At 54.6% G+C, this 14,241-nt stretch overlaps 1 protein-coding gene across 2 annotated transcripts in view; it reads right to left on the bottom strand.

The window, feature by feature from the left end:
• Positions 1-6,377: 6,377 nt before the first annotated feature.
• GRB7 (growth factor receptor bound protein 7) overlaps positions 6,378-14,241 on the bottom strand; it is an 8,137-nt gene continuing 273 nt past the window's right edge. The window contains exons 1-15 of one of the 2 annotated variants that reach the window (XM_006155904.3): positions 14,163-14,235; positions 10,385-10,541; positions 10,143-10,293; positions 9,811-9,967; positions 9,565-9,686; positions 9,395-9,472; positions 8,997-9,134; positions 8,554-8,664; positions 8,274-8,372; positions 7,917-7,997; positions 7,717-7,833; positions 7,482-7,542; positions 7,268-7,355; positions 7,100-7,193; positions 6,378-6,897 (exon numbers count right to left, since the gene is read on the bottom strand). In XM_006155904.3, coding sequence (XP_006155966.1) covers positions 6,751-6,897; positions 7,100-7,193; positions 7,268-7,355; positions 7,482-7,542; positions 7,717-7,833; positions 7,917-7,997; positions 8,274-8,372; positions 8,554-8,664; positions 8,997-9,134; positions 9,395-9,472; positions 9,565-9,686; positions 9,811-9,967; positions 10,143-10,293; positions 10,385-10,536 — 1,596 coding nt within the window. In that variant the 5' untranslated portion in view covers positions 10,537-10,541; positions 14,163-14,235 and the 3' untranslated portion in view covers positions 6,378-6,750. Of the gene's footprint in view, positions 6,898-7,099; positions 7,194-7,267; positions 7,356-7,481; positions 7,543-7,716; positions 7,834-7,916; positions 7,998-8,273; positions 8,373-8,553; positions 8,665-8,996; positions 9,135-9,394; positions 9,473-9,564; positions 9,687-9,810; positions 9,968-10,142; positions 10,294-10,384; positions 10,542-14,162; positions 14,236-14,241 lie in introns of those variants that run through there. The other variant, XM_006155905.3, reaches the window with a different exon arrangement.

Here is a 14,241-nt window from a genome sequence, read left to right as displayed (position 1 = left end):
AGAGGGGGAGATGCCTGGAGTGGGGGGAACATGAACTGGCCAGAGCTTTGTCAGGACACCCTACCCAGGGTGGTGGGCTCCCCTAGAAGCATGCCCACCCCGTTCCCAGAATCCAGAAAGTTGGTGCCAGACCTCCCTGACTTCCACGCTTTAGCCGTCAGGAAGGCCAGCCTGTGGCCATGCCCTTCACATGGCACCCACCCTACAGACCCACGGTGCTGCCAGGGTGCGCCCTGGTGCTGGGCTCCCACCAACCAGGCGGGCCTCAGGAAACTGGTATCTATGATGCACTGCAGGACAGTTGGGGGCAAACCCCTGAGGGTGGGCCCTGTCTCACCCTCTCTCAATGCCTGGTCTTTCTCAGCTGAGGTGATTATGAAGAATTTCCATGTTTGTCCCAAAGTCTTGTTCTGCTTTTTTCTGAAGTGTTTTCTTTTAGATTTATTTTATTTTATTTTTTATTATAGGGTACACACGCTCACAAGAGAGAGAGAAAGTGAGAAAGCAAGCCACTAGGTCTGGGGGACTTGAACCACAGTCAACTATGTGAGTCCAACGCCTTTAACCACCATGTCACTTGTTGGCCCCACTGAAAGTTTCTTTAATAAGCATATATCACTTTTATAATCAAACCCAATAAATTGATTTTGAGAAGACAGTATCTGAGGTCCCAGCCCTTACCCTCTTCCCCCAGAGAAGCTCCTGCTGCACTCTCCCCAGCCCAGCTCTCCTCAGGACCACAAGCCTCCACCATCCAGCACTGCAGCTGTCTCCCTTCGGGAGGTCATGCTACAGTTTCTGGGGATAGAGCAGCAGCCCCGCACTCCTCAGAGTGGGAGATCTTGCCCAGGCTCTGTCTGTGAGCTGGCCCTGAGGCACCCTGCTCCCTCACACTCTTACCACTGCACCTCCTCTGTGAAGCCAGACGTCTCAGGAGGTCTAGTTGCTGACCACCAGTACCCAGCTCAGGGAACAAGTGCCACAGCATCCAAGAGCTCCCAGGGCCCAGGGCCCTCATAGGGCCAGCACTGAGAAGGGGAAAGACAGAGAGCAAAGCCCAGGGCAGGCCAGGGCTTCATCCCATCCCCTGCAACCTGGGCTGAGGCTGGCCTCTCTCCCTAACTCCCTGCATGACCCCAGGTGGGAATCTCTCTCTCAGAGCCTTAATTCTTCATTTATAATATAAAATAGTATGTCTCTTACAGAGGCGCCACTTAGCGGACTGACTTACAAGGGAGTCTCCAAAAAGTTCATGGAAAACATATATTATGAAAAAATGATGAATAGATTTTAAATTTTTTGCACCAAAAAAACCCTCATACTTCAACTCCATTTTTTCCCTTTAATTCCATGTTTAAACAAACTACTTATTTTATTTTTATTTTTATTTTTTTATTTGACTAGAGAGAGAGAAAGAAAGTAAGAAAGCAAGCCATCAGGTCTGGGACTTAAACTGTGGTCAGTCATGTGGGAGTCTAGCACCTTAGCCACCACACTAATTGCTGGTCCTTTTCATTTCATTTTTTCATGAATTTTTTGATGTACCCTCGTAGAAGGGCTTTGTGCCCTGTCCAGTGCCTGGGGCTGTGAGGTGGCACTGGGTCCTCTTTTAGTGTGACCTAAACTCCTGAACATGTTTAAGGGGCAACTCGTCCTGACCCCTTCACTCACCCTAGCCTAGAGCCCTGGCACCCATACCTCCGAAGTGGCCTGGGCATCAGTAGCCAGTAACACATCCAGGACCAGCCAGTTCTACGCCCGAGGAGCTGCCAGTGATGGGGATGGTCCTGGCAACCATGGCAGGTGACAGCTGCAGGTGGTACTGATCCCCACATCAAGTCCTGTTGAAAAGAAGCAAAACCACCATCTTCCCCACTTGTGGCCTACAGGAAGTTCTTCAGGGTCAGCCCCAGCAGGCTCCAGACTGAGGTATGGATGAGACCTCTCTGCCCTCCTCCGGCAGCCAGGCCTAGATGCCAGCTCCCCAGCATAGGGTTAGCTAAGGCTGGGGGTGGCTTGGTCACAAGTGGCTGCTAAGGCTGTCAAGCCTGGCACAGGGGCTCATTGCAGCAGTGGGACCTTCTGAAGGTCACCTCGGGACAGCCCTCCCCATCAGCGACCAGGGCTGCAGAGAAGGGAGGGGCTAACCAAGGGGAGACCCCTTTACCAGCCACTATTGCTCCCACTGTGCCTTAGAAATTCTACCTGGAAGCCAGCCAGATGGGCAGCAGGGCACACCCAGACCTGGCCTCACACCTGGGACAAAATCCTGGCTCATGGACTCTTCACCTACCAGATGGGGTCCCACTGCTTCATACCCAACCAGTCGCATATACAAAAATAGAGAGTATAATTTAACAAATTTCACATTGCATTTCAATTAGTATCAACTCGTGGTGATGGCGAACCCATCACCATACCCACATCTTCTCCCTTATCCTCTGAATTTATTTATTTATTTTTTTTTTAGTTTACTATAGGGCAAATGCACTCACCAGAAGAGTGAAAAAAAGTGAGAAATCACCCCCAGGAGGGCATGGCTATGCCAGAATCCCTTCTCTTCCATTCTTTTCTTGGAATTTCGGGCACACACACACCCAGTACGTTTTGGGGTTTTTTTTAGAATTACTTTATTTAACTTTATTTATTTTAATTTGACCAGAGAGGGAGAGAGAGAGAGGAAAAGAAAGCAAGCCACCAGGTCCGGCCACGTGGGAGTCCAGCGCCCTTAACCACCATGCCACCTGCCAGCCCCATGCCCAGTGAGTTTTTCAAGCTGCTGGATCTGGGACTCAAACAGCACACAGTCAGCCATGTGGAATCCAGCTACCTTAACCTCCACCACTCCATCTGTGGGCCCCAACTCTGGATTAATTTAAAACACAGTTGAGGGGCAGTCCTATGGCCCAATGGTTAGGAGACCCGAATTCTACATGGCCAACTTCAGTTCAATTCCTGACTCTGGCAGCTTGAAAAATATGCCAGGTGTGTACATGCATGCCAAAGTCCTGACCAAATGGAGAGACAGAGAAGGGCCTGCAGCAGGACCATGCCCATGGAAAGATGCTTTCTTCCTTTTCCTCTCTGTCACTCTGTCTCTCTCTAGTGAGCACACATGCTCTCTGGAAATAAAGATCTTAAAAATAGGGGCCAGCAGACCGGTGCTTGCTCTGCAGGAGCCCTCCAGTTCCATCTCTAGGCCCCTGGCCGGCAAGGGAAACTGAGGCAGGGGCACCACTGTTCTCAGTCTACTTCCAGGCTCCCAAGACCAGGACCCCACCCCCTTTAAAGAATTAAGGACTTTTGCCTTCTCTTGAGTTGTGGACAGGTCCATGTATCCACTATTCAAACAGAATCCTAACCTGTTTCCTGGCTTTACGTCCTAATCAAAGTTCTCTTAAAGTTTCTTGATTTTGATTCATTAAAGTTAAAACTTCCTTATCTCCCTTGAAAGTATTAAAAGCCAACCAGATCATACAGAAAATAGAATCTCTGACGTAGAAAAGAAAATTGCTGGCCTAGAAAAATCAACCATGAAGACTGAGAAATCTGCCCTCCAAAATGAGAATAATATATGAGAAATACCAGATACCATTAAACATCCAAACATCCGGATAATTGGTATCCCAGAAGGCGAAGAGACTCATAAGGGCATTGATAAATCTATTCCATGAAATCCTGCAAGAAAACTTTCCAAACCTAGAGAGGCACTCAAAGATCCCGTCCCAAGAAATACAAAGGACCCCAAATAGAATCAACCTTAGAAGATCTTCTCCAAGACACTTTATAGCCAGACTGACCAAAACCACAAAGATTGGCAAGAGAGAAAGGGCAAGTTACCTACAAGGGATATCCCATCAGGCTAACAGTGGACCTCTCATCGGAAACAATGCAAGCGAGGAAAGAATGGGAAAATATATTCAAAGTGTTAAGGTAAAAGCAATTTCAACCAAGAATACTGTACCCGGCAAAATTATCCTTCATATGGGAAGAAAAGACAAGAACATTCTCAAATAAACAAAACCTGAAAGAATCTACCAGCACCAGACCAGATCTCCAAGAAGTTCTCAAGGGAGTGCTATATCAGGAAAATTAAATTCAGACACACAGAAATAATTCAAAAACTAAGAAAATGGCCAACTTAATCATAGGGAGAAGTCTGGAGTTGAATATTATATCCCAGAATTCAATCGGGAAGACTGAACCACAACAGAAGATGGATTAAGTACATGAAATTGAACTGGTGAAATAGCATTTTATGACTTTTGACTAAAATATTGCTGATTTTCTTCTAGGTTTTGTTGTCCAGTTTTAAAGATTTTTATCTTTTCTTGACGTTGACAGGTTCATGTACCTACTATTTGAAGAGAATCCTAACCTGTTTCCTAGCTTTATGTTTTAAACAAAGTTCCTTAGTATTTATTTGATTTATTACAGTTAAAACTGCCTTTCTTGAAATTAAAAAAAAAAAAAAAAAACTAGGGGCTGGCAAGTGGTGTAGTGGTTAAGGCACTGGACTCCCACATGGCCCACCATGGTTTGAGTCCCAGACCTGGCAGCTTGCTTTCTCCCTCTCTCTCCCTCTTTCTCTCTCACTGGTCAAATTGAAGAAGAATGATAAATAAAATTAAATAAGTCGTTTAAAAAATGTTTTAATAAATAAAAATGAAGCTAAGACATCATGTAATTTCATCTATAAGTACTTCAGAATGATTATCTCAAAGATAAAAGCTTAAGGGACCAGCAGTTAGCGTAATGGCTATGTCGCTGGACTCCCATGTAGCTGACCACGGTTAAGAGTCCTGGACCCAGTGGCTTAAACTCATGCCAGGCGCGTGTGTGTGCGTGCCCAAGATCCCGAGAGGAGAATGGAGGAGAAGGGATAGCAGCGTGGCCATCCCCCCTGGGGGGTGATTTCTCACTTTCTGTCTCTCTGTCTCTGTCTTTCTGGCGAGCGCATGCGCCCTATAGCAAAAAAAAAAAAAAAAAAACCTCTCCATAAAAAAAAAGAAAAAAAGATAAAAGCTTAAGAAAAAAAAAGAAACCATTACCACAACCTTAAAAAGTCAACCTAATTTCTTCACATCATCAAATATCTCACCAGAGTTCAAATTTCCCCCAATTGCTCATGAATACTTTTTACAGTTAGTTTGGATTTGAATGGTCAATTAATCACCTTTAGTTAATAGATGTATAATTTCTTGAAATCTAAAGATTCCTCATCTTTTCTTTTCTTGTAATTTTTCTTGTTGAAGAAGAAACAGAGTTATCTATTCTGTGGTTTCCCAGTGTGGATAGTAGTAATTGCATCCCCATTGTGTCATTTCATATGTTCCTCCTATTTTCAGTCAACTAGTGGTTGGAGCTAAGGACCTGGGTTTGATTTTTTGGCAGAAATAATGCGTGGTTAGGGTTTACCCATCAAGGAGGGTCGGTCTCTGTGAATTGAATAGTAGGTTCAGGCACTGCAAATCTGATACAACTGTTATAAAGCTCCCCCAAGGAAAGCGCTCAAACTAGTAAATTCTAAGACGGGCTGGACCATGGATCAGCGGTAAAATGCAATGTTCTGTAAGGCTGACCCATGTGGGAAGATTCCAGATTCACAACCAGAGACCTCCCTAGTGTGCCAGGCACTTGATCTGGGCCAGCTGAGCTGGGGGTGGATCGAGGCATTATGACCCTCTTGGGGATGCTGATTCTTTCTCAGAATAAACAAAACTTTATAAATATATATTTTTAGACAAACACATAGCATGAGTAGTGGGCAGAGGCCAGGCCTGCAGGATTGGTCTAACTGAACTTAGGGGGAGACGCAGGGGAGTGGGCAGATGGACATCTTGGGAAGATGGGTCTGTGGGTTGAAGGACACGACAGAAACAGCTGACTGAGGCAGGGTTCCATGCGCATAGCCTTCTAGAGGGAGTGGGGCTCCAGGAGACAGAAGGACAGAGAGCATCTCTGGATTAGGGGAGTAGGGAGAGAGGCTGACAGTAGGGGCACAGGGAATTGTGGGAGGTAATGGAGCCCTTCTGGGTCTCAGCTGCGGTGGTGGGTGCACAACCATATGGGTTTGTCAGGGTTCACCATCTCCCAGCTGGGCCAGAACATACTGAGAATGAGGGTGGTGTAGGACTCATCTCCAGCTCCAGGCCCTGTTAGTTACCTCTATCAACCTAGGCTCTGTCAGGTAGTATCATTCATTTAACTAGCAATCACTGAGTGCCCAGGGTGTGCCATGCTCCATGCTGGGCACTGGAAACTGACATGATTAAGACCAGGCTGGCCAGGACACCAAAGTCTCCCCTTGCACCCACCTGTCCTGGTTCCTTCTCAACACCAGCCAGCCAGGTCTTGCCAGACAGAACTCAAAGGCGTATCAAAAAATACTCTTTATTGTCACTGGTATAAAACAGAGCAGATCAACTGGCCTCTCAGTCTGTACAAAATGTGGGGCATAAAACCGCCTGGGTTGCACCCATTTTTCTCATAATGCCCTGCCCCAGAGTAGCGCCCAGGGGCTCCATGGAGGGGAAAGGGCCACCAGCTGCAGCCCCAGAGGAAAGAGGTCAAGGGTGGACTGGGTGGGGTGTAGTTTCGTGCCTAAGGAAGAAGGGAGCTGAGAAGACTAGAATGGGAGGCCCTCGAGTCATTCACCATCCTGTCCCCACTCCTGTGTCCCCCCAGGTCCACTGGCTGAGCAGAGGGGACGGCAGGCAGCCTGAGGTGAGCCGGGCAGCTCCTGTGTGGTCAGAGGGCCACACGGGTACAGCAATGGCGCAGCAGGCACGGCAGGATGCCACGGTTCAGCTGGTGGAACTCCACAAGCTGCAGCAGGTCGGTGAACCGGGTCTGGCCCTCGTCCATGCTGAAGTAGAGGCGACCCTCCTCTTCGTTCTGGGGTGTGGCCACAAGGGTTGGGAGGTCAGGGAGGGGCGCCTGAATAAAAGGCTCCCTCAGGTCCCCATTCCTTGTGCAGGAGCAAAGGAGACACACTGGGGGCCAGGAGCTCCCCCAGGGCACTGATGCGGCCGAGTTGCTGGGAGCACTATCTCTGCTGCAGAGATCCGAGACCCCTGCGGGAGAGGGGGTCACTCACCGGCAGGATGAGGTAATGCTTGACTTTCTGCAGGTGGCACAAGGAGAGGACGAAGCCCTGTGGGTTCCGCTGACTCTCCCGGACCAGGAAGAGGCTGCCAGGAGGTAGGATGTTACCCAAGGACACGGGCCTGCTGCCCTCCCCTGCCTGCCCACCCCGGCCCCTTACCCATCCACCAGGCCCTGCTGTCCGATGAGCCGCTGGCTCTCCTCGCGGGAAATGCGTCCATGGAACCAGGGTTGGGTGCGGTGGATGGCTAGGGTGGGGTAGAAGTGGATGGATGGTCACTCCAGGCAAGGACCCCAATCTACCCCCACCTTGGCTGGGAATGTTCAGAGAAGCCACGGCAGCCCCCACCCTGGGACTCTGGGTCGTCACCCACCTGCACTGAGGCTCGCGCCTGAGCTGGGGGTGGGCAGGCTGAGGCGGTGGTTGGTCTTCTTCTGCAGAGTGGTGGGGGACATGTCAGGGCGAGGTTGGCACCTCAAGAATCTGGAATCCTATTTCCTGGGAAGGGAGGAGCTCCCCTTGCCCCTTCTTCCTCCTTCCCACTCCACAGAAACCCACATGGAGGAAAGAGCCCAGCACAAACATGCAGATGGGTGCAGGCGCCTCACCCTCCAGGCCTGGGCCTCCTCCAGGGCTGCACTCAGAGCTTCCCGGGGGTTCTCAATGACACGCCCAGCATGGCCAGAGAAGTCCATGGCCACCAGGGTATTATCTGAGACGCTCCTCTGGAGACAGAGGACAGGATGGAAGCAAGGGGTCAGCACAGGCCCCGGGGTGCACCCCACCTCGTGCCCCTGCACACACTCACCAAGGGCGGAGAGCCCAAACAGGACGGGCGCAGATGGCGAGACTGTGCCTGCTGGTAGTTCTTATATAGCTGCACCCCATACTGCGGAAGAGGGCCTGAGCTCAAGTGGTCCACACCACCCCCAGACCAGGACCCCCCAAGGGCGGGGCGGGGTGGGGTTTCCGCCTTTGGATGGAAGCATCCAGAAGCTGGAGCTTCAATTCCAGCGATTCCAGCCTCGGACCAGGGATTCTCAGAGAGCAAGGCCATGAGGGCCTTCTCGATCTGGAGACTTCCAGAAGGCAGAATTGTGACCCCTCCTGCATGCATGGGCTCCTTGGGCAGGGTCAGCCCCCCACACCACGCCCAGGGGCTCACCTTGAAGAGGCGGAAGGCAGCCAGCCAGCAGGTACGGCTCTGCTCATCCTCGCTGCAGAAGATGCGCAGCCCCTTGTGACCGTTCCGAAGCTTGTTGGGCTGGGGAGAGAAATTGGCAGGTCCCATTTCTGCCATTAGGGCCAGACGTCTGGTCTCGGGGCAGGGCAGGACCCAGGGCAGCTTCCAGCAGTGCGGGGCAGGGAGACGAGTATGGGTGTGGGAGTCTGGGGCCTGAGCAGCTCCCGTTCCCTCCCAGGCCAGGTCCCCTCACAGGCTTCACCTTGACACAGAAGCCGAAGTCCGTGGGCATGCCATAGAGCTTGCGGCCCTGCGTCACCACGTACACGTTGGACTCGTTCACGTCGGCCACGTACTGTAGGTGCCTCGGATCCTGAGAGCACGAGGTAGCAGGACTTGGCGCAGGCCGACCGTCTCTATTATTGCCGCCCCCATCCCATCAGGCGGGGAGATCTCAGGCCGGGGGCACAGGGGGGCACAGGGACGTATGTAAGGTCACAGGGCAAACAGAAGTGGAGCCTGATTTGAGCTCAGCTCACCTGCCTTTTCTACTGCTCCCTCTTAGGATAGGTAAGCTGGACGGGGGTGGGGGGCCAGGGCCCAGGGGGAGAAGGGTCCAGGAGTTCCAGCAGGGAAGGGACAACTTCTAGAAGGACCAGGGATGGAGCTCCCGAGGCGCTGGGGCTGGCACCTTCAAGGCCTCACCTTGGAGGTGCCCTTCGTGGAGTAATAGAGGCCAGACCGGCGCAGGAAGCAGAAGAAGCGTTTCCAAAGCTTGCGTCCAGACCCCCGCAGCTGCAGGAAGCCCTGGATCTCTGGGAAGCTGCCGGCGTTCAGGAAGTTCTGAGGGGGGAGCAGAGGGTGAGGGCCTGAGCTCTCCATGCCTGTATTGTCCTGGTGTCACAGATGCAGAAGCTGACGCTCGGGCAGGGAAAACGACTTGTCCCAGTCACAGGTGACTTGTCACTCGTCCCGGTCCCAGGACGGTGGCTGGGCTCCTTCTACCGCAGAGAGGAGGCATGAAGTTTAAGGGCAGAGAAGCACCAGGCAGTTCTGGGCAGACATGAACCTGTGGTAAAATAAAATGGGGGGGGTCCCCTCACCTGGATGAGGTCTTCATGGGATATGCCCGTGTGTGCATCCAGACAGCTGGAGACCATCTTTTCTGGGAACAGGGAGTGCTAGAGGGAAGACAGGGGTTGGGGTCAAGGCTCAATGGCCCAGGTTAGGTATCAGGGTACCCCAGTGTCCAGAATCCCCAACACACACTTACTGGGGAGCTCTTGAATAGTTCATACTTGGCGAAATTTTTCCGGAAGACGAAGCGGCTGTCTCCACCAACAGGCCAAGCGGCCTGCACTTCCACTACAGACTCATGGTCCTCCAAACCCCGCTCTGGGGTCCAGGGCAAAAAGCGGGGGTTAGTGAGGACACATCAGGCCTCCTGATGAGCTGTGTGCTGAGCAAAGATATGAGGCATTTCCTCCTGGCTCAGGCAGCTCCCTGCACCCCGACTCACCCAGTGCAAGGTGGGGGTGGCACTCCACCAGTCCCCAGTTCTCGTCGCTCAGGGCATGAGCTCGCTGCACCAGCATCTCACACACGTGGCGAGCCGTGGCGCCCGCTGCCACCTCCACGGACCGGCAGGCCCCGTCCTCACTGTACACCTTTACCACCTGCACCCCAGGAAGCACAGATGACTTGAAGGAGGGCAAAGGTGGTTCTTCCCCTCCCCCCACCTGCTGTACCCTCAGGGAGAAACCACGATCCCACCCCCAAAGGGACACTATATCCACCCCAGGCCCAGAGCAGAACCTGTATCCCCCCCTTTCCCTTTCTAAAGAAACTCACATGGGGGCGGCTGGCATCTCGAGGGAGCAGTCCCCTTGCACTGGAGGGCCCCCCGAGAATGGGGGTCTGTGAAGGAGGACTGCAGAGCTCAGGGAAGGGGTTGGGGATGGAGGGTAGAGAAGATGCCCGCAGCTCCTCTTCCCGAAGTTTCCTGTGGCAAGAGAGGAACTGATGGCAGCCTCCATGCCTTACCTAGTGCCGCCTCTGCCCCAGCCCCACCCCAGCCCCTCATCCCACCATACCTGCAGTTCGGAATGGGCAGAGGCTGGGACCTCTTCACCTCCCCAGGCAGAGGGGTCTCAGGGGGCGGGGGAGTTCCCGGAGGGGTCCCAGAGGCTGGGCACAGGTCTTCCGGGGAGCTGCTGAGTTGAGGTGGAGACAGATCCAGCTCCATGACATCTGAGAGAGAAGGGGGGCTGAATGTGTGCTGGAGCACCTTAGTCCTGGCAGAGGGGCCAAGAGAACCCAGATCCCAGAGCTGGCAGCTGCCAGGGTGCCCCTCAGAGTTTACATGGCACCTCGCTGCTCCCCTCTAACTGGAGTTTCCTTTGAGGAAGGGTAGAATGAGCCCCCATTTGACAAAAGGGGGCACTGAGTGCCTGAGAAGGTGGCAGGTGAGTCGGGAGTGGAGCCTGGTATTGGACTGCACAGAGGAGCTGAGCGGGCTCCCCGCAAGCCCAGCAGCATCAGCTGACTCCAAGACCCACACACTGCCTGGGGTCAGCTCTCCGCGTCAGCGTCAGGGTGAAGGCCACCCCTCCGCCTCCACGCACAGAGCACTCACTCCACCGAGCTCTGCTCCGGGTTTTGCCAGCGCTTCGTGGCCAGAGCCTGTTGTGGCAACGCCTGCCCAAGTGATGAGTGAGTGATACCGAGGGGAGGAGGGGAGGACAGAACCTGGAGGGTGAGCTCAGCTGCAGTGAGGAGGGCTAACCCGGGGGTTCCTTGCCCCAGCAGCCCCCAATTTTGTGTGCCTTCCTCAGGCCTCTCTTTCTATCCAGCCCGTTCCCAAAGCTGCAGTGCAAGAGCCACTTCCTCTGAGAGGTCTTCCTGGATTTTCCCCATTCAGACTAAGGTTTCTTCTCAATACTGTGCATGCACCCATTGCTGTGCCCTGTCTTATCCACCCACTGGTATAAGGGCACCTGGCACTCTCAGACAGGGATAGAGTCCTGCCCTTGTCTTCCCACCCATAGGTGCTTGCAGGTACACCCAATAAGGAGAAGGCCACACTGGCTCCGCCATAGGAACCAGACAGACCCCTTTCAAGGACCAAGGAAATCTTGCCAATCCCAACCCCCTGCCTGCTCTCCAGTCTCAGGGAGGTACTGTAAGACCACCCAGGGCACCTGGGACTGACAATCCCCCTTCCCAGGATGGGTAGGCACCTGACCCTTCATGAGGGCATGAGGGATTTGGGGGATAGGTGAGTCAGGGCGGGGCAGGGTGGTAGTGCCTGGGGCTCTCCATTCAACCTTGACTCACCTGCTCAACTTCCTGACTTAGGAGAAACACAAACAACCCTGCTTCTACCCTCCACCCCACCCCCCCATACTCCCAACCTACAGGCTGCCTGGGAGGAATGGGGGAGGCACAGGGCAGGGAACAGGATGGGGGAGAAGGAGGATGTAGAGCCTAAGGCCCTACTGACATCATCTCCTCCTCCCCACTCCAGGCCTCCCTCCATCTGGGTGGGATCTGCAATCTGTCCACCCCCAGTCCCAAGCCAGTACCAGGGCAGGAGCCCCTCACCTAGGAAGGACTGAGGAAATGCCTGGTCTGGATTCAGAGGCTCATCTGGAGTGGAGCTGATCTCCCAGCGGGCCCCCTCCTCACTCAAAGCAGCTCCAGGGCTCCCTAGCCTGAGCAAGGCCCCAGCCTCCCTCTGCTGCTGGGCCCCCTAGTGCTCAGGCTGCACCTGGCCCAGGGGATGAGGGATGAGGTGCCTCACGACTTTCCTGGGTGTCCTGGCCAGATAGTACTACAAAAGCTGGAGTGGAAAGTCAAAATACCTAAGGGGCCAGACAGGTGGGCAGAGCAAACAGCCCAAGGTGGCGGCTTGAGGTAGTGCAGAAGGGCAAGGCATCTTCCCCCACCATCCAGCCCCAACACACACAGCAGCACCTCAACACCGACACACATGAGCCCTGGGGCTGCAGGGGCCGTCCTGCCGCCCTCAACAGTGAAGTGGGAGGAGGAATAGAGAACCCTGAGGGCCGATTCTGAATGTGGGGCAGGGGGCCGGAGTTGACAGAGGGAGTCTGTGCCCCCCTCAATGGCAGTCCCAGCCTATAATGTTCTGAATTGCTGTTCTGGAAGCCAAATGGTCAGCCGTGGGTGCAGATCCCCAGCTGCGAACCTTAAGCATGCAAGTGCCCCCCATAAGCTGGAGGGCTGGGAAGGAGATGTTGGCCTGACCAGACTTGAAGCGCGCTGCTCTCCTCTGGCTCATGTGCACGTGCTACCACGGATATATAAATACAGTTTTCTTAAAAAATTAGAATCTAGGGTCAAAAGTCAGGGGGGCTGGGGTTCAAGGCCCTCCACCCAGCCCTGGACCCTGCTAAGGCTACAGAGGGGGTCCCATCTGTGAGCCTGGGCACCTCCCGAGAGAGCTGAAACTTTTAAACTGGGGCTCCTGAAAAGCTTCTGTGGGAGAAACCAACTTCCCAAACCTATTTGTGCCCTCCCCTCCCAGCCACAGCTTCCCCAACTGCCTCTCCTGCCCCAGCGGCTCCCGCCCCACCCTCGATCCCGCCCTCCCTACCTCCTTGTTTACTTCCTGAATCTGGCCCCACCTGGCTGGCCCCAAGGGCGGGTGGCAGGACCCATTGTTTGGGGCCGACCGAAAACAAGGCCACCTTCGTGGCGTCCCAGGGTGGGAGGAGATGCTGGCGGGGCAGAGGCCTGGGCTGGGCGCCGGGACGTGGCGGGAGGACTCCGCTTGCCCAGTATTCCGTACCCCGCCCCCATCAGGATCCACTGCGAGGGGAGAGGCTTCACCACTGAGAGAGCCCCTAGGGCCCAGGGCCCAGGTGAGGAGGTGGGAAACCCCTGGGTGACCCGGAGTTGAGGGAGGGCCTAGGACCCTGAGGCCCCGCCCATTCCCTCACTCAAGAAAAAAACACCCAATGGGAGAAGGCGGGGAGCAACTCTTTTAAAGTTTAATTGGGGAAGAATGCTGGAGTGTTTGTGGGGTTAATCATTACGGGCTGCTACGCTCGTGGAAGCCCCCCACCCCCACATACGACAGTCTTTGGGGGAAGAGCAGAGTCCAGGACAGGCAGACCAGGAGAAGCATCCCTGGGGGACACTGCGGGAGGACTCCCACCTGGAAGACAGGTGTATTCTGCCCCAACCCGCCGCACTCGGTCCTGGGTCTTTCTCCAGCCTCAGACGAGACCCTCAGCCTCTGTCCCCCCAGCACTGTCTCCCAGGCCCCACTGCACCCCAGACCCCCGCCCCAGCATCCAGCCCTCTAGCCTTCCTAGCTCCCTTCATTCTGAAACCGGGAGGGACCCCCTCGGCCCGCCCCGTGCCGCCCTCCCCTCGCAGGGCAGGACGCCGCGTCTCTGAGCAGGAACAGGCTGCGGGGACCGGGCTTCAGCGCTGTAGGGAATCCCTCCCCTTCACGGGCCGGCGCCCCCGCCCTGCTCCGTCTTAGCAGAGACGAGGAAACGCCAACGGGGAAAAGCGGACCCCCTTCCGAGCTCTTTCTGGGGGTGCGGGGAGGGGCCAGTTTCAGCGGGAAGAGCCGCGTCTCCCGGACAGAGACTCAGATCTGACTTCGCATCAACTGGCTGGTGTCGGGAGGCGATGGGGACGCCGGGGGGCTGAGGGCAGGAAATGAGGATCGGAGGGGACCGAGGGCGAAAGGTGAGGAGGGGTGGGGTGGGGGATCGGAGGAAAACAAAGCGAGCGGCCGCCAGAACTACACGGCAGGAGACCGACTCTCCAGATGGACCCCAGGCCCGCCCGGGCATCCCACCCCCGAGGCGAAGTGCCCGCTCTGGGCCTTACCTGGACCCAGGGCGTCGGTACACCTGACTTGGGCCACCGGTTTAGAGAGGGAGACGCCAGGCCCTTAACTACCTGTCCC

The sequence above is a fragment of the Tupaia chinensis genome, unplaced genomic scaffold, assembly GCF_000334495.1.
Source record: "Tupaia chinensis unplaced genomic scaffold, TupChi_1.0 Scaffold000477_1, whole genome shotgun sequence".
Lineage (NCBI taxonomy): Eukaryota > Metazoa > Chordata > Mammalia > Scandentia > Tupaiidae > Tupaia > Tupaia belangeri.
Note: the sequence above shows the minus strand (reverse complement) of the source record. Positions and strands in the feature narration are given on the sequence as shown.